The sequence below is a fragment of the Vidua chalybeata genome, chromosome 6 (assembly GCF_026979565.1).
Source record: "Vidua chalybeata isolate OUT-0048 chromosome 6, bVidCha1 merged haplotype, whole genome shotgun sequence".
In the NCBI taxonomy this organism is placed as follows: Eukaryota; Metazoa; Chordata; class Aves; order Passeriformes; family Viduidae; genus Vidua; species Vidua chalybeata.
This window is the reverse complement of record NC_071535.1, coordinates 12,528,214-12,553,274: the sequence shown is the minus strand read 5'-3', so window position 1 is coordinate 12,553,274 and position 25,061 is coordinate 12,528,214. Positions and strand designations below refer to the sequence as shown.

The 25,061-nt window shown below is 37.6% G+C and overlaps 1 protein-coding gene across 1 annotated transcript in view; it reads right to left on the bottom strand.

The window, feature by feature from the left end:
- Positions 1 to 4,029: 4,029 nt before the first annotated feature.
- SETD3 (SET domain containing 3, actin histidine methyltransferase) overlaps positions 4,030 to 25,061 on the bottom strand; it is a 62,319-nt gene continuing 41,287 nt past the window's right edge. The window contains exons 7-13 of the mRNA XM_053946163.1: positions 19,172 to 19,230; positions 17,200 to 17,314; positions 12,880 to 12,954; positions 10,064 to 10,230; positions 9,336 to 9,421; positions 7,442 to 7,602; positions 4,030 to 6,826 (exon numbers count right to left, since the gene is read on the bottom strand). Coding sequence (XP_053802138.1) covers positions 6,383 to 6,826; positions 7,442 to 7,602; positions 9,336 to 9,421; positions 10,064 to 10,230; positions 12,880 to 12,954; positions 17,200 to 17,314; positions 19,172 to 19,230 — 1,107 coding nt within the window. The 3' untranslated portion in view covers positions 4,030 to 6,382. The remainder of the gene's footprint in view (positions 6,827 to 7,441; positions 7,603 to 9,335; positions 9,422 to 10,063; positions 10,231 to 12,879; positions 12,955 to 17,199; positions 17,315 to 19,171; positions 19,231 to 25,061) is intronic.

Genomic DNA, 25,061 nt, shown 5'->3' with positions numbered 1-25,061 from the left:
TTCAAAAATGAATGTGAAAAACAGGCTTTCAAGCATCACGCAGTGCTGACATACTATAAAGGTGCAATGATTTTATTAATACAGCAAATGACTACTTCTGATTCATCTGCAGACATTTCTTCAATGGATCATACAATTTAAAATTAATAAATATGCTTTTAGATAGATACTTTTCAGAAGTAATTTTTAAGTGATAGCTTAAGAAACACAACATGCCAATGTAGCCTTTAGGAATTGATGCCACTAGACAGAGCTAAGGGTTTATTTTTACCAAATCTTGTGGCTTCTTAAACCCAGGTATTATTAAGGAATGCAGTATAACTAGGTTTTGGTCACCTGAAAACACCACCACCACCACTTCCTTACTCACTTTGATTGTTTATGCCGTTTAGCTGTGGCTTGATGTTGCTTTACAGCTGTGGGAAAAATTACATGTGTACATGGAAAAAATTAAAGGGACAAAATATGGATTTGCATAATTTAGAAGCTTAGGTAGAGTAAGTTAACAAGGGACGTACGTAGAAATGGCTTTAAACAGCTCACTGTGATGTACGCTTTTCTCTTTCATTTACCTGTAGTTTGATCTGTGCTACTCCTTTCATTTCAAATCCATAGGAGTTCTGGTCCTTTTGTTACTAACCATTCAATAGCATCTTGACAGCAGAACTACATCTTCGTTCTCATTTAATAACTATTTATCATTCTGTATCTGCCCATTTTCAAGAAGGAATAAAGTTAAGTGTTCCAGAAATTGGAAAAAATTGAAACTTGACCTTTATTAAGTGGGTTAATTGTCACAATCTCAGCATGTACAAAATTAATGACCAAAAAGTGGAACTTCAGAGTTTCAGAAGACTAGGTTAATGTCCAAAAAAGCCTAAACTCTGACCTTCTTGACATATGCCAAAAGAAACAGCCACCCTAATAAATTACTACCTGTGTGCAATTATAATAAACCATTCCTAGCATCCAATCACTTGAATTAATTGCTACAAGGCAGTGGGACTTATAGATATTCAAGGCAATCTAAAAATTCCTTTGCAGTTCATAGGAGGTTGTTTGTGCATGCCTGTTTCAGCATGGAGATTCAGTTTTAAAGCACATTATTCATACCTTTGGACCACAAATCTGTGTATGAGCCCACTTAGTAGTGCTGAAATTAGGAGCCTTGGCTGAGGTTTTAACATTACTGAAAGCGGTGAACCAGTGTGGGATAAAGCAAAGGCAATGGAATGTCCCTTAAACCCGTATCATAAAGCAGTTGCTGGATGCAGGACACCTACACAGTTTCCAAATTTCAGCCTTACATAGGAGGAACAGGCAACTTCTGTGAATACGACAACAAACCACAGCACATTTAAATTAAACAGCATTTGCAAAAAGAAAGCTGAAAGAGAGAATGAATGTGCCATTTGCATGGGTCCAAGGTAGAAGCACAATGTGAAATCTACTGACTTCCACAGCACCATGTCAAACACTGATGAACTGGCCAAGAGGACAGCCCACACTTCTCCACAGATAGAAATGCATCTAGGGAACAGGCAGGTTGCCCCAGCTGAACACAAAGCAAGAGGGTACCTGGTCAGAAACATGTAAGTGAAACAAGGCTGCAAACTGGAATGAAGCTACTCTTGGTACTTGCCATGCACAAGATGTTACAGGGAAATTTGCTTTTTGCCCCTGTTAATACTATTCAAAGGACAATTTATTTGTGTGTTCAGGGCTGGCAAGCCAGCCCATTTCTTAAAAACAGTAAACTTAAATAAAATACCACCGTTTAAGTTCAGTTACCTACTTCTGATGGTGTTTGAATCTGTGCTTAACTAATGGCGACTCAGTTGTGAAACCAACATTACTCACGTGCAAGATTCTATCCCCTGTACTCATGCACATTTTAAGCACCTTTCAGAAGAAGCAAAGTCAAGTCTCAAAAGGCTACAGATCTGTTTCACTCCAATTCACATCAAGGTGCTCAAAGATGCACCACAAGATGTGGTGGTCAGCATCAACTATTTTGCCATGTCTGAACTTGATTTAATTGAAAAATGATGGTCTGGTTTCTCCAGATATGGAAGACTCAGGTTCAGAAGCTTCTTCTGTACTTGATAAACTTTAAATAATAAAATAATGCTATAGACAAAAAATCAGGTGGATGCAGGTCTCTAATTCTAGACACATTGTTTCAGGTGACTGACCTGAATACACTATCTTCTATTTCCATACTGCTCTCTGTGGTTTTGTCCAGTCCTTCCATGATGGATTTGCAAAGCCTTTCCTTAACCCCCAGTACTGAGCAGTTGTCCCCCAATAGCAGAGGAACAGTTAATGAACAGTAAGTCCAACCCAGACTCCCTGAGGTTACCCCAGCACTGCACTGACAACAAGACAGCAGCCACTAACATCTGCTCTTCACTGCCAGTTCAACACAACTCTTTGTGATCCATATGTGTTTGTGAGCCATAGTGATGCCCTTACCTAATTGTGAAATTTCACAGTAATTACAGAACTAATGATTTTGAACACTCACGGAAATAATTCCTGAACTTCCTATTCTTCAGAACAGCAGCTCCTGCCTCCCGGACAAACTAGCTGTTGTTCACTTGTCCAGCTCCCCTTTTCTACTTAGGGAAGGACATCTCAGTTTCCTCCCCTACCTAGCTTAATCTCCCATGATTAAAAATTACACCAGGTCCAGAAACAAGGACCATTTGTGGTTTGCTTTTTTTCTTAATTATGGACTGAGAGTTTTTTGTTTTTTTTTTTTTTTAACTGAAAAATCCTCCACATGGTTTCCAAACTTGTGGCATTTGTTAGGAAATAGATGTAGAACCCACAAACTGCTAAGAAAGCTCTTCTAACCGTGAGTCACCAATTTATGTGCTGTACTTCGCACAGCATGCAGTGCATGCAAAGAAGGAAACTCGATAGAAACTATTAAATATAGATGGTAATTATGTGAAAATCATGTGGTCACATCTGACTTCAACAAGGATCAGTTAAAAATCTTCTAGAGGAAAAGGGATGTGTAGATAAATTTGGTAGGGCTATGTTTTCACTGAAAACTCCTGTTTAGAACAGAGTATAAGAGATACCTGGACTGAGTTTCAGTCTATAAGGTCAAGAAAGAAAAGCAGATTTTGGGAGCCCCTTTCTTTTGTCTGATTGAAATACTTCAAATGATGTTTCATAATTACTTCACATGCCATTCTATAAAATGAGGGAGAGAGAAGGGCAGCAGTAGATACTACAGACTGTTTTTAAACATGTGAACTAGAGGAGATTCTTTAAACTAAATCTTCCAGAACACCTTTGAATCATGCGAGTTTCATGATTCCATGATGATCATTCCTCCCTAAAGGCAAATCAGCCTCAAGAAGGCAGCTACTCTTGGGTTGCACAGATTTTCTGTACATACCACCTTATAATGATGTCTGAGGCAAAGAATATCTATTCTAGCCAAGAACAAAAACCATCCCACCTCCCCAGCCAGAAGGCTCTCATTTCTCCTTCACTCATGACAGCACTTAAGGTACAGTTGCATTTACACTTTAAAAACATTTTTCAGGCTGGCAGTTGTTGCTCGATTTTGTATATTTGACTTTATCAAGAGGGAAATATGGACATCACCTTGTGGCATGGACCCAAACTAGTTACAGGTTGTTAGGGAAATGATTCATCAGTAGGTAGGTTCATGTAAAATTCAAAAGGCTTTTTTTCCCCTGTTTTGCTTTTGGAGAACAGTCCGAGAAATGCAAGTGATGTCTTTCTTACAGGAATACTTTAGATAGCTAAACAGAAGCAAGATTTGGCATTTAGCCTGGGATTAGTGTGAACAGCCTCTTAACCAAACATTATGAAGAAAGTTAACTTTAAAATGCTTTGAAAGGTCTGTTTTCATGACAGATGGTAATAAGGGCTCATCAGTGCCAATTTTTTTTGTTTTCACCTCAGTTTTCAAAAGCTTAAGTTTTAGGTTAGTGCTTCTGAAGGAACCATTACATCCATAGAGGAAAAATGCAAATTACAAAATTAGATTACTCACTATTTTTATTGTGTGTAACATATTTTTCTAAATAACACTAACAGATGAAGAGTAAGAATTTGACCATGCACTCAGTAGAACACGTTCCCTTTCTTTTACTAGAATCCTTTTTTGGGTTTTTTTTTCCCCAGCTATTTGTCCTTTAATCTTTATCTGCATACCTGGACAGATATTCCTCTCCCCACAGACCCCAAAAGATACAGCAGTCAGTAGCAGGTAGAGGTTTTGTTTGTATAATACACTCACTAGTGAAGACATGGTAGAACTATATTTTATTCAAGAAAACCCACACATTCTGTACTGTGGAGACCACAGGCTTTGCTAAGCCATAGATATTAGCAAATATGGAACAAAATACAGTGTATCAGATTCAATCAAAGCATTTAAATTCTAAATTACAGTTATAATTTTCAGGGAAGGCTAGTTTCAGAATTGCATCATAGTATCTAGTACAATGTTGTGCAATGTAAGTGGCAGAAACAGAAGTGGAGTATTGGTCCTAATAAAAACCAAAATGTAATGACTCTTGTATGACATTTAAATTGTCAAGACAACAATTCCATAACATTCTACCAAAGGCAGCATATAGTTACAAAAATACTGGTCCAGCATCTTGTTAGTGATGAAGCTATATCCAAGGTGCAATGGCAACATGCCATTCTTAGTGAAATACTTTTTAAAAAACTATTTTTTCTATTTTCCCCACACGGATACTAGCTGAACACCAGAACTTCTATGACAACCTGAAAGAAGGTCACTACTTAAATGTGTATTGCACCAAAGATTGATGCAAAAACACATGTTCCAGGTTGCAGTATGAAAGAAGCAAAGGCTAAAAAAAACCTACAAATGTGCCAAAAGACGTTTTACTGCAACTGATCTTAGATGAGCAGTTTGCAACCTCTATTAAGTTTTGAACAACTGTCAAGCTTTCCATTCTATTCATTATCACAAACTTAAGGATTCTTAAGGATGTAAAAGACAAAGTCCTTAATATTGAGAACAGATTTAAACCACTTTATACTCCTCTGAATTGATCCACAAAATAAAAATATTCTGCCCTCCTCTCCTCCTAATATGCTGGTAATTTCAAAGTCAAGCCATGGAATTACCCTTGTTCTGATATTGCACAGTGCTAGGACTGTATGGTTTCCACCTCGAAGTTCAAACAGATACTATGATAGTGACCAAAACTGCTGGTGACAGTAGACCTGCTTAAGTTGTGGAGGTATCGCAAGAAATGTGCATCAGATGAAGACACAATCTAAATGGCAAAAACCACTGCAGACTTGGCTGTGGTTTGGACTTGGGCCAAAAATACATAAACCTGTTTGCCATTTCCTGTGAGGAAGCAGGATCACTTAATATCTTAACCAAAAGTCGAGTAAGATCAGGTAACCATGTGAATTCAATGTTACATTCAATAACACAGAAATGAAGGAGTAGCAGACAAGAACATTATTAATATTTTCCTTTTAATAATGGTTTAGTCAAAAGTGTAGCTTTGAAAATCTCTAGCTCATTGTGAAAACCTGAAGAAGCTGGGAAGCAACCTCACTTTGATCAGTTTAAAGCTGTGGCTTGGCCTATCTGCTTGCAAAATCTCCAGTAGCTCTGCCAACATTGTAAATAAAAACTACTGCCTGGAAATAAAAAGTAGTCAGCCTTTAAAAGTTCATGAATGTTGTATTGTAGCAGCCTAACTCCAAATGAAGAAGAAAGATATTTTATACAGTAAACAAAAGACAAAGTAAACTGAAATCTTCTGAGATCACTTTAAGTGTATACAATTTGGATTCTCATTGACATTTAAAACTACCAATCATAAGGTTGCCACCTTACCTTTTTCTGGACTGGCACACCTGATTTTAAACAGGTTTTCCTCCAGTCTCCCAAGTTTCTGATCCTCTCATTCAGTTTTCTGCTGTAATGCTCCCCTACCTTCATGCTGAATACCGAGTCAGTCCTGCCTTCTGCTTTTCTTGGCAGGAGGCAGAGCAAGCTTTTAATTTCGGTAGTCAGAGTGACAGAACAACAAACGCACAGCAGATAGAAGAGCTTAATTCTTCCCCAGGAAGAAAATACATTTGGTTCAACAAAGGGCTGCAAAATCTTCCAAAGGCACCTCTTTCCCCAGTTTTTGCCTGAAAGCAAGATGGCAATCTTAATTGAAAAGGGATGCTAAATCTTTTAAATAACTTAAAAATTCATTTTTATATAAAGCAGCAAAACCATTTTTCTCTGCAGAAAGAGAAATGTTAACAAAGGAACACACCAACATAAATGCACTGTTGATAAACTTCAGCTAGTTTAATTTCACAAGGAAGTAAAATTTTAGGACTATTCTTTAACCTCATCAGTACTTTCTGAAGAAGATTCTTTGGCATCTTCAGTCCCTCTGTTGCTTTTCTCTTTACTAAGATTTTCACTTTCTGATTTGGTCCCATTAAATAAAGAGTTTTCACCATTTACAAACCCATTCTCTGTGACTTCAGCATCAATGGCTTCATCAATCTTTAAGTCCCCTTGCTCTTCCACATCTTCTAGGTTTCTCAAGACAATAGGGAGTCTAGAGTCTGCCACAGTGTTCTCCAACAAGGCAATATGGCCCTTGTCATACTTCGGAAGCGGAGCTCCATCTGCCATTTGTTTGGTGTAATACTCTCTGCTGGCAGCTGCGCTCTTCACTGCCTTCTCCAGGATCTCTTTTTCACCTAAGCGCAGTTTGATGGCCATTGTTGCATGTGGAGTGAGGTCATGAGTCTCCAGGAAGGACTTATCAACCTGTTAGAAAAGAAAAAGCAAGTCTGCTACTAACACCTAACACAATAAAACAGTCCCTCACCTCATCTCTTTCTCTGAGCAGGATGTGACACCAGGCTCTCCAGGTGAAGCCAAATGGACACAAGGGGGGTCTGCAAGGAGTCCCAGTGAAATTTGTCAAGAAATCATAAAAAAGCCCAAAATTTCTGCACATAAATCAGTCTGCATGACAAGCAAAGTCAGGTTACTTCACAAATACATGCAACATGTAGGATCACTTATACATTTGCAATAGGTGCATATTTCTTTGCAGTATGGAGAATGCAAGTAACTGACAAGTTGAAACTGATTCCCCATCTTACTTGCAGAGAAAAAAACAGGTAGTCTCTACTTGGAAAATCAAAGGAAAAATACATTAACAAAATTACATTAACAAAATTTCCTTTTTTGCAATCTTACTTGATTTTACTTAGATAATGCAAAACTGTTTCTGCATTTAAAAAGTACAGAATTAATTATGCACTAACATTCAGGTTGAAGTTTGCAAAGACAAGATGGAGGACAAAATAGCTTTTCCTACAATGACAACACAAAGAAGAATTCAGACTTTTAAATTACACATAATGATAATTTTACCTCCACAGTTGTTTTATAGGTTTTCAAAAGAAGGGATGCTCTGGCTTCCAGGAATGTCCAAAGCTTAACTTCATTGTCCCAGCTAACAGGAAAGTCTGAGTTCCCCAGAGTGAAGATTTTGCCAATCGCATGCTCACCTATCAAGTGCTCCTTCAGCTCTTCTGCAATAAGTATAAAACCAATCTGTTAAAAAACAATCTCATCATTCACTTTGTCAGTTGACAAACTGCAGAAAGATTTATTTTCCATCGTATATCTTTGAGCAGCTAGCAAAAAATAACCCTCTCCTCAAATAAGAATTATCAGATATGCTGCTTTTTTTCTAGGATTTGCCTCAGAGAGACAACTGAAAGTCTTCAGGTCAGCAGAAAATGGGCCTTCTCTCTACCTGGAAATAAAGATACTTTAGATATCACAGCCTCTCATACTTGGCGTAAATCTGTGTCAGTGAAACAGAATGTTTTGTAAAATCATTCATAAATGAAAGGGAGTAGATCTGTAAAGAGTGCAATGAACTTCTTGAGAATAAAAGGAACAAGCCAAAGAGTGTGCAAATAGCAATGGAATTCTTTTTCTTATTGTTTTGATAATCTTTTTCAGTAGCAGAAACTTCCTACAGGTGGTCAGAAAAGACATCCATCAAAACTCAAGAGCAGAAAACATTTAATCAGCTCCTTGACATTACACAAATTTCATTTAAGTTTTAATTAATTAAATTGACTACTGCAAAGCAGTTATGACAAACTTCACCAAGAGCTTGCATGTAGTTTCTCAATAAACCATTTTCTTAAACAGTATTTAAGACATATAAATAAAGTGAGCACAATCATATACCAGAGAAAAGCAATTAAAGCATTCGCTAACTATATTTTCCTCTCCAAGCCAAAATTCACTTCCTCATCAGCATCCTAAAATTTTCTTCCCTTGAATTTACTTCCCAGAAATATCAGGCAATTGGAAGAGATGGATGTTGTAGGTCTCTTCCAACTGAACTGTTCCAGTATATTGTAATTCCTTAGTAAGTTCTAGAAGATGGATGACAGGAGGAAGTGAAGGTATGACATTAAGTTACATTGTTGTTTACTAAAGAAAGCAAATACATCACATGCAAAAACTCTACTACTTCAGTATTCCTGCTGGCACAAAAAATCCACATCATCTGCACAGTACTTCTAACTGCAAGGGAGTTCTCTCACTGTCATGACAAACTGTCACATCCAGTGACATCTAACCAGCAAGGAGCTATATGAGCATTTAATGAGAAGATTCACATGCACAAATAAGGTGAATATTTATTAAATGTACACATATTTTGCCTCACAAATAAAAGTAACAGAGGAGAAACACTAGAAAGACAGTCTGCAAATACAGAAATTTGTTTTAGATTACCAAAATACTGAATATTTAGATCACAAATTACTAAAATATTGAAAATATTCAACTTTGAAATGACTCTTCCATATTTCATCTACAGTACAGAATATTCGAATTTCATATATGTAAATTATTCCAGTGGTGATGAATAAAATGCTGTGGTTTTAAGCATGTAAACCCCTAGGTAGGCCTTGCATGATCTTGTTCTGCAAACTATTTTGAAACCTAAGAACTAGAGATCAAACTCCAAAGCTCACTCATTCACAAGAGTCTGGGGAATTAAAAGAAATAAAAAATTGTATCATCTCATGCTTTCAGAGTTACTGAAATATTCCCTCAGATGGCATGGCCAAAGATTGGGGTTCTCAGTAGCTTATTGATTCCTTTTTAACTTAAACTCCTCAACTTTTCTGATCTTCTGTCTTAATGTTTTATATCAATGTCTATCCCTTTCCTACATTAAAAAGAATCCCCACTACAAGACACACGTAAATTAGGTTATATTCACAAAATATCCTACCTTCACTCATACAAAACACTCGAAGGAAAGCCAAAAGCTGGGCAGAGATTGCAGGCTCAGTGGAGTGCAAGGCAAAAACACTTGAACTAATAAAAGAAATAATCAAACAACAACAGTAAATACAAGTCCAATTGTCATATCTTTTAACTTATTTTAACATAAAAGACCATAAAGTATTCAACAAAAGTACTGCTACAAAAGTAACTTAAAAAAAAATTAGGTAACATGAGCTCAAACGGAAAAGCTTCCCTAACCTGTATCTGAAAATAATGATTATCTCTACAATTTCACACTTAAAATTATTTTATACAGCTTTCATAATAAATTCATGAAAATGCAATGTTGCATGTCTGCTGCTCCTAATAGTACCCTCTGGACTGCAATGACTAAAGGAAAATGCCATGATTCACATACTGAGCATTGTAGTATGTCTGCAAGGGATAGGAAAGAAAGTAAAACCATAGATTGCTTCACATTAATCCTTGCTCTGTTTTTGTTCAAATGGTTATTAAAGCAAAGGCTTTTTTCCTTATATATGGTTCAAATTAGATGATAATATAGCTCAGAGAACTTCTGTAAATATTATTACAATAACTTTAATTTGCTATACAAACAGGAGAAATCTTACACCTAAGAAAATTATCACAAAAGAGCTTCATATATGCTTCACTGGACACTATATACTTTGGAAATGTTTTTAAAAACCCATGGCATTGTGTTTTACTTACGTTGGGATACCAGCACGAGCTAAGACCTCTGCCTTCATAGCATACAGCCTGTCACTTTTACTCACGCCAAGCTTTATTTTCACTCTGTCATGTGAATTATTATCAAAGAAAAAACCACTGTGGATCACAAATTCAGCGTTTGACCGAGTGCCATAAAAAATGTAAATCTAGAAGGATGAAAAGAGAAGTGAAGGGACAGGAAAAAAGCTTAAGATCAGCTCACAAAATTGACATAATTTGAAAGTTATTTTCTAGAAGAGTTACTATTCTGAGCTTTGGTTATATGAAGAAACATGCTTTGTTTTCTGCTATTGACTTAAATGCTGTATACAATGTGGCAATTACACTTTAGAGGTAGCTGTAAACATATCCATGTAACAGAGGCTTTGAAAGCCAAGAAGAAATTCTTATTCTGTACTTGAAAATAAAAATGTTCTGGTTTCTCACACTGACATAAAGTACCAGCATACAGAAATAAGCTTTCAAAGGCTTATTAAAGGTTAAAAAAAACAGAGACAAGGAGGGCCCATTAAAAGAAATGTTTCTGGAGTCATTTTCCCCAACCAAATGTCCATGCAAAACTATACTGCTGATAGATCAATTTTGCTTTCATTTAAATGTTACCTTAAGATATGGACATACCACAGTACATCATACAGAGAGATATGAGCTGTGTTCAGCCAGTATTTATTTTTGTTTTACTCTGAACCCTTTTCTATAAAGCATATAGTTACTTGAATTCACATTTTAAAAGAAGTTCCTAAATATAACCTGCAGAATGTATTTAACTCAGGGCTAGGTGGTATGAAATTCATGGGACTAGAGGTCAGGGTAGCAATTGTATTCTCCCACATCAAGAGGATATTTTCCCGTTTGTGTTTGATAACAAAATTGTCAATCAGAAAAAAAAGTTCCAGCAGTTACAGAATTCCCTTCAGAACCTCAGGGTACAGCAGTGCTCTGGATGCCTGTAAGCTTCCATTCCTCTCCAGCTGACAGAGAAAGACACGGTGCTCTCCAAAGGGCTCAGTAACAGCAATGCTGCCATTTACTTTCTCTGTTTTCAATTTTGTATACAAGCTATTTATCCTAAGCACTAAATGCTTAAGTATGATATTGAATTATATTAAACATTATCCTGTAACACACTCATATGATGAACATGTGACCTGACTAGGTGTATTAAGGCAGTGGGTAAGGAAAGAGTTGCTCACCCTCTCAAGTTTTAAAACTACTGTGATACATCTCATATTAAACTAAAAGTCACATATCATGTATGGATTACACAGTATGCTCTTACACCCCAAGACTGTTTTACAAAAGATCCAATTAAACAGAGTGAGAATTGCTTTATTCAGGCCAGTGTTTGACAGACTCTCTGGACCTCTGCTGCCTAACATTTTTTAGTAGTAAAAGCATGGATCATACACTCTTCCTGCTGAAACTGTAAGAAATGACATCTGTATGGTATATTAAAGGACTGAAGCATTATATAATTACAGTGCTTTAAAGATGTCACTAACAGTTAAAGTTTGCACAGAAATTCTGATAAATAGCAGACAAAGTGAAACTACTAAAATAAAATTGAAATATAGGAACCCTCTATAATTGAAATGGAGAGAGCAGCCAGAACAGCTATATGACACATCCATTGCCAGCTGTGGAAAATTATAAATTGGATCACTTCTGGAAAAACTGTGGACCCCTTTTAACTCATCACACCACAATTTGAAAAAACAGAAAATATTTGACTACCATAACAAATTCTGAGAGCAAAAATATACAATCACTGTAAACCTCAGCATAGCAATGAGGATAAATACACTTTTGGAAAGATGTATTCAAAAAAGAAAAAATGCCAGATGTTTCTTTGTTTAAAAAATAACAATGCAAAAGAAAAATTAAAATAAAAATATTATAAATTGTAAGACTGGCAATAATAGAGTAAAAGTAATAACTCAGAGGCTGAGTTAGAAAACATTTCAGGCTATTTCATATACAAAGGCTTTGTCTGGCCATGCTGACTGCACAGGCAGTAGTCAGAAAAGGAGTGCTGTTCCACTTGAGGGTTTAGGCTGGCTACTGACACAGCACAGGAGCTTCCTACAATCCTGGAACCACTGTCTTCAGTGCATCACTAGTTTGGACACTCAGTTTTGTTTTTGAGCAGTTCTGAGCAAAATACTGGATTCTGAACTGTTCCATGCATCTTTGCAAGACTCTCCTGCTGTCTCAGGATGAAGAGGTAAATGCATGCATGTCTGTGTGAAAGGGATAGAGTATGTTTTTAGGTTCTCTCTCATTTACACTAAGCATTGCAGTGACAACAGCATGGGTTAAAATGACTAGCAACTATACTGCATTTCACCTATTTTAAATGAATGAATACTAACAAGAAACATAAGCCAACAAACACCATTGTTAAAAAAGACTCTACAGTCCATTACTGCAGACAAATCTAAAAAATATTTATCTTTGGTCCTTTGGATATGGCCTTTTACTAAGCTCTTTCAGAATACCAAACTTGGTGGCTGTGTATGTTCACTCACAAATGATTAAATATTTCAACTAGTTCTATAAAATACAAGGAATAAAACTCTCCTACAGTCAGGGTCTACCAAGTGATAGAAAATATTCTGAAAAATGTACATGTTTCTAGTTTGGTAGCATTTTCACTCAAAATTATCTCAGCATAATAAAATTCAAATGTAGCAGGGTTTAATCCACACCGCTACATTATTAAAATTTTCTAGGGAGTCACCAAGTGTTCACAGAACTTAATGGAACAACAATACTGTAGACATTTTTCACACTACCTGTTCTCCAGCCTTGAAATCTTGAAGTGCTACACATTCACACCGGTCATCTTCCAAATTGTAGCCTGTAGTGATCTATCCAGGAAAAGAGTGACAAGAGCACCTTTAGCATCTTATATTTCTCTCTCCCACCACTGACAAATTTTCCTATTGGAAATAAATATTTACAATAGGAATTGCACACATTTCTTTCCCAGCACAATAGAATATAGCTGATAGTGATATAGATAGAATATAGCTGATAGTGATTGCTTTACAATTCCTGAGCAATCTCTTTTTGAAAAAAATCTCTGCATTAAAGAAATCTAAAGGAGGAAATAACCTACCTGAAGTGAACAGAAGGCTCTGAGGAAAGTACCCTCCATAGAGCACAGACAAAGTACCATGCTAAAGCCAGCAGCTTGTTATAAAGTTCTGGAGCTTTCAGTCACTCCCATGAGGCCCAAGGGAGCAAGGCACTGACAGCTCTATATGCTGTGCTTTATCCTTCAACTGCCAACACATTTTTGATCTCTCAATGAAAAAGGATTAGATAACTGTGGATCTTTAGGGGATACAATCTTCAGAGAATTATAATTTACTTGAAAATAATCCCTTTATCTAAAAGTTAAGTAATACTCTTAAAATGCTAAAAGGATTTTTGAGATGGTAGCTGGCAATGGAAGAGGATAAACTCTCTTGACAAACCTGTACTTCCCCAAAAATAATTACTAAACTGTAAAGGGGTCACACTAACAAGTAAAAGCTATCCTAAAAATGTAGTATTTTTTATTAAGTGACAAACAGCATGTTCTTGAATAGTATGACCAGAGATGCAGCCACAGGATGGAACATTAGCTGCTGAAAAATCAGAAAGCAACTTTTATGGTAGGTAGACTGAGTTCAGTACTGACAGAGGCAACTTATGGAAAAATATGCTCTGGGCCTGGGGAAAAACCTAGAAGAAGCCAAAGACTCTTTCTCAGCCTTTGAAAATGAAAACATACTTTTTTGTAAGTTGACTGACATGAGTTGCAGTATATCCCGATTCCCATCTTGGATTCAGCTTGTCCAAAGACAGAACTCCTCAGATTATTTCAAAAGCTTGGTTGATGGCTTACACATTAATAGTTTTGCATTGCTTGCATCATTAAATGTGCATTTGTCAGCCGAAACAGTGCTTTCAAATGGAGCAAATCCAAAATGTCAGCCCCAAGCACGGACAGCCTGGCCCTGCAGACGCTTGCAGAAACCTCCCTGTGCAGATGCCTCACTGCAGAACTGTTTAATGGGTTTGTGGGGATCACTAAAGAACACAAGAGTCATGCAGTACAGCCCACTGAGAAACACAGGCTGCAGTACTTGAACACAGAAATTCCTGTGCATTCTCTAATTTGGACTGCACGATTTTAATTAAGATTTTTGGTTTAGAAAGTTATCCTACCCTGAACTGCAGGTTAAAAATGCTAGAGGATGACATATCTACCTTCCGAGTTCAAATACAGTCATCTCATGAAAAACCGTACTTTTCATCCAAAAAAAGAAACTCTTGACCTGTCCTGAAATTTTCTTAGGGTGTAAACTCTGAAATAGTTCTGAATGTGAAAAGTCCACTCCAATCCCTTGAAATGCTGGTGAACAGGAGGCTTTCGCAGACTGAGAAATTCCAATATTTTAAGAGAAGGATTCTGTCAGTTTAAGCATGCCTCACTGGAGTACTGATCTTTCTTTTAAATTTTTAGTTTTGCTTTAAAAAAAAACCCAAAACAACGCACAAAACCCAGCAGCACTTCTGAAAGACTTTTCTATAAAGCATAATGGAGTGCTAGACTCCTATTTCCTCTTTCTTTTAATAGCAGTCACGTAAGAGAATTAACAGGGTGTTTACTTCTCTTCCCACATGATAGCTGACAAATTGCATCCCTTCAGTTTTATTTCTGAAGCAGACTGATACATGAATTTCAAGTTGTGTATAAAGCATGCAATAGTCTGCTTGGTCAGTGATTAAGGATGGACCCAGCCCAACAGGCAGAATGTAGCTTATTCAAAGCTCTGTCAGAACTGGTAATCAACCTCTGACTGTCAAAATACAATCCCACTAAAGAATAACAATGAGAAATGCATGAAGACAACCATTTTGAAATAGTTCTTAGAGGCAGGTTGATCTAATTAATAGTGTCAGAAGCAAGAAAAAGCTGGATGGACCTAGCGCCAGATAAAATCCAAAGAGCATTTTATTATCAAGCTCTTGGAAAAGGGTCCTGTGGAATAAAGCAAGAACAGGGATATATATGGTAGCTGATTGACTTGGGAGGTATTTCAGCACTACATTTGGAATAAACTAGACAGGGGTGCATTGAATGTCATCGTTTGTTTCTCACTTTCCTGCAATGAATAACAGTTTCCTTGATGTATTTTAAAGGGATTGTGCTATGATTAGAGCAGAGCCCACCCTCACATCACTCTAGAATAATATAAACTACGATATAGGCAGCTTACAGTTATCTTAGCAGTCACCCCCCATTTCTAATATACAAGGCAACTAGCACACAACAGAAATAGCTTTAGTAGCTTTTCTTAACCCATTACCAATTACCAATACTACAGTTTTCTATCCTACCTGAATTTATATCCATTTACATTATTTTCTGTAGAAATATGAAATAAATTACTGAAATCTTTACATATATACAAAGTATTTAAGTTCAGCACAACCTCCTTTACCCTTTAGGATATACTTCAGCATAAAAAAATGTTTCCAATCCTGATATACTACTGCATTAGGAGGTTTGGCTCCAGAGGCTGGCTCCATATCAAACCCACTGTTAAACAGCATAATAAAAATAAAAATTACTTTATCAATTTAAATAGAAGTTTGAATGAGTAAAACATAAATAGCTGCTCTTTTAATATATGCTACTTAAATTTTCCCTCACAGAACCTTGATTCTCTTCCTCTTTACTCTAATCCCAACTTTGAAGGCATTCATTAAGAGTTGTCTAATGAATACAGACAAGTCTCTGCAAAAGCATCTGAAAGAGATGCCCAGCAGGAAAAGGGTACAGGAAGTACTGACGCTTGCAGCTACGACTTACATTACAAAAATACACATTTCTGAATTTTAAGCAATTTTCTTTATACTGAAGACTCTCACATGAACTTTATTGCTAAATCAAAGCTGTGAGATTGCATAACAAATAGGCAAAGGAAAGAATCACTGTTAAAGAACAACATGTAATCACCTTGCAATAAGGAAAAATAAATAAATAATAAACCCCAAACACTCGCAACTTTGTAGCTTAGCCTACCATGCTGTAATTGATACAGTCATAGTAACACTAAATAAGCTAAATGTCAAGTGAAAAACAATTTGCTTTACAGTTTGTTCATTTAAAACAGACTTTTTTTATACCAACAGCACTAACACATACTTCTGTCCTAACACTCAGGTCAACCCTCCCACAAAAGAACCAGATCGCTTGAAAAGAATGGTTATATCCAGTGCTTACAATAAATAATATCTACTGGAAACACAAGTAGGGAGTATGACTTTTGAAGTGTACATGAGCATAACTAAATTACATTGATAAACCAGCCTCTCTGGGTTCCCACTTCCTCACCTCAGCATTAACTAGTCTGTTAATGAAATCAGGAATCATCCCCTGAACCAGCGCACGTAAGCCAAAATGTCAGCAGGTCTGACTTTTTATATACGTATGTCACCTTTTAAATGTTTAATATGCCCTAAAGTAGTATTTTTGCATTTTGTTTCTTTGATGTAGTAACAGATGTACTGTTTTTGTTGAACTAGGCTTTGTTCTTGTTGTTGCTGTCTCTATAACAAGGCTCTTTGGGCACGGTTAGGCGAGCAGGCAGTATTTCTTAGTTGCAAATCTCTAAGCACTTTCCCTAGTGGTAGATACAAGAGGCAACATCCATCAGTGCCTGCTTTCTGTTCTCAGAACAATTCTGTCCAGCAATGTGCAACTTTTTCAGCCCACCAGAAACAAAGCTCCATGTCAGGAGACTATTCAGACTTGTCTGGACAAAACATTTCATGTAAATTAAAACTTTAAAAAGTACATTATAGGTACATAAGACAGAACTTTACACAAGTATCAAATCTCTAGATGAAGAAAGCTCTCCCTGAAAAGCTATCATAAGATATTTGAGAAACTAACAAACCTTTCTTTCAGATATTAGTTTTTTAGGGTCTTTTGGGAAGATAACATACCTGTGTTAAGAAGCATAACAGAAAGTGTTACTAAACTGTTGTATAGCAGTTGAAAGACTTAATACTTAAGCCTGAAAGTCTTTCAGCAACACTGAAGAAATCCTTACCAGTCCATTAGTATGATTACACATGTCCCATAAAGGTATTAGAGCCAGTGTAACTCTGGAACCATCTTCTGTTGGAATCTGGTTCTGCCGTGTCATAACAGAGGAAACTGCCCATCTGCAAAAGTTAAAAACATGAGATGGTCAATGTTCAAAGCATTAAAATACAATTGGCCATAGTCCCACCTGAAGCAATCATTTAGACTGGGAGTTTCCAAACTTAGTTTCCTTAAAGATCACACTGACTATAGGAACAGTAGAAGGCAATATCACTTGCAGGAAAAGCAGCAGCTCCAGGTTTCTAAGACATGCACACAGAACAAATACCAAACCAGGATTGTGATCCCTCTTCTCTTTGCAAGAGAATCTTCACACCTTCCATTGGCTGCATTCCTCAGCCAGAATCCACTCCCTGTGTCAGCTTCTGCTTCCCAGCCCCTCACTGCATATGTACCTCACACTACAGATCCCAAGCCCAGGGTCACCTGCTCCTGCAGCTTTTCCTCCTGGGCAGCAGGAGCTCTCATCTATGTGCAAACTCTTGTAAGAGCCAGGACATATTTTCCCCCTCACTCTATAAAAAGATTATGTACTGCATGAACTGGAAACCAGTGCAACCACCTGACACATGCATGATCATTTGCTGTCTCTCTTCATTTTGCAAGATTTTGACTTAGATCAGTATTGCTAAATTTTCTGCTCAATAGTATTGAGAAGACAAAAAGCCACAACATTCCAAACAGATATCCAGGTAAAAGCCATGAAGAGAGTACTACATAATTCTTTAGCACATGGATATAATTCAAAACCCTTCTAAGTCAGGTGAAGTAAACAAAATACAAGCTACCTTTTCAAACATAAAAATCTTTAGAAAAGCCTAGAATTTCAGTATTTTCTAGAATTTAATTTTTTATTTTATACCTGACAAAAATTAATATTAAACACCAGTGGAAAAAAGAATCTTAGTCTCACCATGTTCTGGCCTTACTACATACACGTGTTGTGGGGTTTTTTGAGGGAAAAAAAGATGTCACAGGAGAAGGTCAAATTAAATTTAATTCCTATAGACTCCACTACTAACGTGTACTTAATATATAGAATAAGACTTCCTGAAGGACTTCTTCAGAAGAACTAGACTGATAAGAAAGACAGTGGCAAACTGAAATCAACCTAATGTCTAAAAAGAAAGTTAAACTTAAATTGTGGATAATTCTGATATACAAACATTGCTTGAAACACAGTAACAATATGCTTCTTGTTAATTGTTGCAATTTGTCTGTAAATTTTAGACCATTTCACTTGTAAGTTGGTGTGTTCCTTAGTGACTCTTTAAATGAAGGAGGCATGCTTTGGAAATCCCACTTTCATAGCCTTGCCCACAAGTACAACTAGGCTAGAAAATCCCTTATGAATACCTTTTATTCATGCTATTTTAATAATTTAACAGAATTAAAGCTCTCATTATCTTAATTATTATTCTTTTTATCTTAGTTCTGTCACCCTTTACAGCACCTCCAAGTGACACTCATGCTTCATGTGTACAACTTCCATTCTCCAGCTCTCCTGTTCAACAGCAGCAGCTCGAGATATTAACTTTTGCTAGTATGTGCTGCTCGAGCCTTTTATTAAAAAAAAAGAAATTAAAAAAATTTTCCCCAAACCCTAAAACTCCTGCCACGTCAACTGAATTATTTTCTTAAGAAACAAGGAATTACCTTAGTAATCTGACTATGTGTGCCAGTGGGCTAAACGAACTGCTTATAATGAATGACTATTCTTTTGTAACAATTAAAATCTGCTTATTTATTTCACTTTCTTCTTCATTAATAATGTGTATTAGTATTAAATCCTACAATTAACATTTCAGTAACAATAGGGCTTTCCCACCGATGAAGACTTCCAGGGCCCCATAGTTTACCATAGTAAAAACAGAAAAGAAACAAAGAAAAAAAAAATAATTAAAAGACAGACCAACCTGTAGTCGTCATAAGTGAAAGAATCCTTTAGGGGCAGCTTGCTGGCATTAGGATGGGTCTGCAAAATGTAAGTTGCATAAAAAGGTGAAAAGAAGAAGAAAAGAGAAATCAGAAATCAGTCAGCAGAATTTCATTATTTAGCTGCCTAACAGATCCTAACAAGAGCCAAATGAAGCAGGAGGCGTCCAGCCGCGCTACAGAGGGATCATCATGCTATTATGCTCTCATACATCACTGTCAACTTAATTTGTTGTGCCCAGCAGCCGCCATAAATCTGTTTCTTCATATTTCAAGGCTGGAACCCACAGACTTTGTAGAAAAATAAAAAAAAATTTAAGGTGGACTGAGTATGTGAAGGTAAAACATAATCCAGCCCTCGATGCACAGTGGGGGAAAGAAATCAGACAATAAGTGTACATTAGCTTTCACCAACTTCCACATTTTCCTCTCCTCTGTGATAGCAGTGAGGTATTTCACAAATGCAAGAAATATTATACAATATTTTCAATTCTCCCTTGATACTTGTAACAGTGTTATTCAGTAAAAGTTGCACTACACCTCTGAAACAAAAGCAGATTAAAATATTTAAATAGCTTTGGTGACAAACACTGATTAGGCAGTATCTACATTAACCCATCTACACACGCTCCTATCTAAAAGTGGAGCTGTGTCAATTGAGAATGTATACCACAGTTCTCATTAACAAGCAAACATTTAATTTCTAAAAGCTTTAAGAAGCTCTGATACCCGTTATTTTTCTGACTAATTAACTTATTTAAAGTCTCAAAAATACAGGTAGCTTTAAACCCACATTCACACATTTCTTTAGAACTTTGTTCCAATTCACAAATGGAAAGCCGTAGCAGCATAAATTTTAATCTTCAGGTTCAATTAGGTCTCTGAGACGAATTGAAGCAAATGATCAAATGGTTATTTCAGAAGATACAAATGATTTTTTGCATAGCTCTATCTTTGCGACGCTTTTAATGCATGAAGCTCCATGTAGTACGCAGTTTTTTACTCTTGATGCATTAGCATCACAAGTGCGTGGTAATTTATCATTTCTCACTGTAATGTACTTGCTGGCACTGTGTGCAGGACAGTAGGGGATGAGGTAAAAGTGGCTCAAACCGTAAATCAATTAGAAAACAAAAGCTTGTGCTCAGCGCGCAATTTTAGGCAAATTATATATTACAAAAGACTGCCAATTGGGTGTGAGGTCCCAGGTGGCTGCTCTCCCTCAGCCCCTCCGGTTAACCCTTCCGATGGGCTTTCTCCGGAACATGACTGAAGTTAACATTTCCAGTGGCTCCTGTCCCTCCCCTCACTTTAATTTTTTTTTTTTCTTTTTACAGCACTCTACGTTTTCTTATGATTTTCACTCACATCGATGGCACAGTCATTGTGTAACAAATCCCTTCGAATTTAATTGTAGCAACATACTGTACAGTTGTTTATTCTCACAAAAACATTCAGCACAAACCCAGGACTGAGACAAAGCCAAGACATTTCAGGAGGCACCTTCGCTGCCGGACGGTCCAGACCCGAGTCCAGAAACGAACGCAGAAACTCAGCCTTCAGCTGGAATTAATTATTACAAACAAAAACCTGCCTATAGTTTTCATTTATGACAATCTAGTTTCAACTCTTAGTGTTATTGATGTATTTTGCAGCAGCTTGATAAATTAAGCAGGGAAAGACAGCACCCACACTGCGAGTATCAGCCCCTCAGTTTCCCTTTACAGCACGGCCGCGTTTCCCTGCGGCCCGTGGCGATCGGCGTGAGGAGCCGGCTCTCATTGTGCGCCTCACGTTTGCAGCCGGCGTTCCGCATTTAGCGCCGGGAGCCCCGCGGGCGCCGCTCCCGCGGCCCACGGCCGTGCCCGGCCGCTCAGCCCCGCTCCAGCCCCGGGCCGGGCCCTCACACCGCTGGCCGCGCGGGCCGGCACTGCCCCCTGCCGGCTCCGCCGCGCACTGCTCCGCTCCGCTCGGCGCGCCCGCTCCGCGCTCCTGCCGCCCGCCCGCGGGGCGAGGGCCCCGAAACAAGCGCCGGCAGCACCCCCAAAGCCCGCGCTGCACCGCGCACCTGCAGCGTGAGCAAGCGCCCCGGCCCAGCGGGGTCCGACCTGTTCGTCCCAGGAGAAAGATGCCGGTAACGCAAACACCTCTGTCTGTCCTCTCTGTTCTCTCCTGCTTTCCTCCTGCCCCTGAAACAGCAGCATTTAGCGGAACATGCTGTTTTTCCAAGGGTAAGAATGACTATGGTCATAATGCATTGGAAATGAAAAGGCATCGCAGACACTGCGGGGGCTCAACAGCCAAAAAGCGACAGCTACAGCCCCTGTGTCCAGTTCTGGCACACACCCCATTCCAGGAGCACCAGCCTACAGCCTCAGCCCAAACCTGGAGCAAATAACCATAGAATGCAAGATCTAAACATGTTGTCATTGTCCTCTCTGTAAGAAACGTGTATTAGATCAGGGGATTGCAGGGAGATCAATTGTTCATTTCACACAAGCAGCCCCCTGTAACAGCCAACCTGAACACCCACAACCCATGGGCAAAGATCCTGGATGCTGCCAAATGCTCTGTCACCCTTCCCGGTTTGTAAATCTGTGAAACGTTGGGATTGCCCCTATGTGGACACCATCCAGATGTAATTCACATAAAACCACTAGTAAATTACAATAAAGGACAAAATATATGGTCTTAAGAGACACAGGGCAGAATAAAAATCCCAGCACATGTAATTACCATATTTATAACATCCCGTGGTACAATATTCCAGTAGCTCTTTTAAAGTTAAGATACATCAGCATATTTGATCATGTTAGATTTCTGATTTGGTCTATTTTACTATGTAACTTTAAAACCCTATAGATTACAAGAATCTGAAGACACACAAAAAAGAACAATATTCTGATTAAGAATTTGATTTAGTATGCAGCTTCTCTTTATAGTCCCTTGGTAAAAATGAAATCTCCCTAACAAACACTTAATAAAACCTGTCAATATATCTAGAAAGAAAAATGACACAAATGCATTAAGTATTAAATACCCTTGAAAAAAGTCACATATTCCATGAATTTTTGATGTACTATCTTGACATTAATGTAAAACCTTGATATTTATAATTGACAGATATTTAATAAAGTATAGAAGATGACTGCTGCATAGCATGCAAATTGCTCAGACTGCTCAAAAAAGATACAGACGTATTTAAACTAAACAAACACTTAATATGTAAAAAAAAAAAAAAATCAGATCTAGCTTTTACAGGTTCATGCAGCTAGGTCTCTACAGATTAGCTTTCAAATGTGACATTATCCACTACATGAACCCTAATTTTAACTTACCAAGTCTGTATGAAGTAGTTTCAGAAAGTTGGGAGGGGAAGCTTTAAATAAAAAATGGGAACATGAAAATGTGAATATATTCATTTAGATGCAGGTCCTGACATTCTACTGAAAGAGTTATTATAAAGAACAAATACCATTTATTTCGTTACCCTTTCTGTGAAAATATTGTCAGAGCTGGCAATCAGGGTGATGACCACTGCAAAAACAAATAGTGGCATGCTGAATTTCATTTTCCTCCTGATGCTGCTATTCCTAAAAAAAAAAACATTAATAAAAAAATGCTTTTTCCCCTTCAGTGTTCCAAGCCTTCTTTGAGACATTTGGAGGATATCTCAAAATAACCAGAAATATTAAAAAGTAACAGTGATTGCTGCCAGATTGTCTGCAGCCACTGTGGAAAGAGACAGACTGTTATTCTAGTCACCTAAAACACTATCAGACTAGAAGCCAGTTACTCAGTATGGCAATCAGAGGAAGGGGGGATGGGGGGGGGAAGGAAAAAAAAAAAAAAAAAAAAAAAGGATACTTCCAAACACTTCCACTTTTTTTCTCTTTTTGTGAAGCAGTAATATCCAGGGATTCACATCTCATGTTTAATGCCTCACAAACAAGGAACACTCCTGATGTGCCATAGGGGCCTCTGCGTTATTAATTTCTCCATCAAACTTTTAGATGGACATCACAAGGTAATAATTCTCAAGTTCCAGAAAGTAGATGCTAAAGGACTCCCACTTTGAGGGTTTGTTTCAATGGCATGAAGGCTGCAGTGTAGAATAGGTGGGTTCCCTTCCAGCTAAGAAGCCATCACAACCTTCACTCTGCTTTCCAGCCTAGGGGCATTCACCTCCTGTCAGAGTGGCCAGACTTCTGAAGACAGTAACCCTTTTCCCTCTTCAATCACAAAATGCTACAGCTCATTTATCAGACTTCCTAATCTTGATGGGGAATTTCCATTAAAATTGGCTTAACATTTGCTTGTTTACCAAGTGATGCAAAGAACAAGTCCAATTACTGTAACACACAATACAATGTCTGAGTAGAAGCAAAAATTAAAGTTTACTTAGTGTTAAATTTGTGTTCATATCTACACTACTAGATGCCTTGAAAAGAACTGATGTATTTTTATGTGAAGTCATATTGCCCAGTGTATTCCTTTGTTCTATTAACCCTTGTATAATCCAAGTAAGAAAAAATTATTTTAATCACTAGATGTGATCAAAGTTAGGATTTTTTTTAAAAGACACCACCTCTAAACTGAGATAAACTGATCATTGTACCCATCTACTACTCCACTGCAATACATAGCCAAAAAAAGGTTTTTAAAAAATCCTTGTTTTTGTTGGCTTCCTGAGTTTGTAGACAAAGTTGGACTTCTGCGTCAACTATTTCAAGTACTCACAAGTCCAAGGCAAAGCTGTGGGCAATCACTGCACTGATATCACTAAATCAGATTTCAATCATCTCAGAAACCTCTTGTATCCCCATTCAAGTGGTGAAAGCTCTACTTCTACCCCAGGAAATGATGGTAGCTAGTGTTAAGGGTATACTGAGGCCACCACTGCACTCCCTTCACAGCCCTCAAAACACTAAGGGTGCTTGAAACAGTTAAAGCCAAAACCACTTTAAGTTTTCACCTTGTTAACTTTCATTCCTTTGAACATAAACCCCAAGGGTTAGTTGCTTTTGACCAAACAATTTTTTTCCTCCTTAACTTTGCAGATTCTTCTCTCTTTCCACTGTACTCATTAACATGGGGAGATTTCGTTATGAGCCTTAGTGGATGCTACTTGATGGTTTCAGGCCAATGTGTAGGTGTACAAAAACACAAACACACACATATTCAGGGCCAGAAGCAGGAAGATCTGTCAGCATTTGCTGGTTACTGTCCCTTTCCTAGCTCTGGAAATCCTTTGAAGCAGCAGCCTTGAAGAGAAACTCCTCTCTGTGGAGCTGCTGAGGCTTTAACTGCCCTAAAGCTAAGTAAAATAAAGAATTCAGAATGGAGGATCCTAGTGATCTACAGGGAAACAGGAATTCACTTTTTCCATTGGACATATGCTGCCTAACCTAATGAAGGAAGCCAGTTTATTGTACAGGACACGAGACAAAGCCAAAGATTATTTTACTTTGTAACAACAGTTTATAACTACAGAGGCATGCTACAGAATTTTCAAGCAGGCCAATTCATGAAGTGATAGGTATAAAGTTCCCAAACTTGTGCTGTTATATGACTTTCCTAAAAGAAAAAAGATAATTCTACTTTGCAAAACCTAATAGAATGAATCTTAATATGAAAAAAGGTACCACAGGATTGAAACTTCTTAAATCTAAATAATATTCTTGCTTAATTCTTTATGTCAGCAATTTTTATTTACTTTCTGCCAATATACACAAGAAAGCACTGTTCCAGACTATTAGGGGATTCATACAGCGGAAGCAAAATTGAATGACTCCTTCTGGTGCAATGGAATTTAACTGCACAGTCCCTTTTTCTGTACCTTCTACCTGCAAAATTGTTCTTTGTTAATGA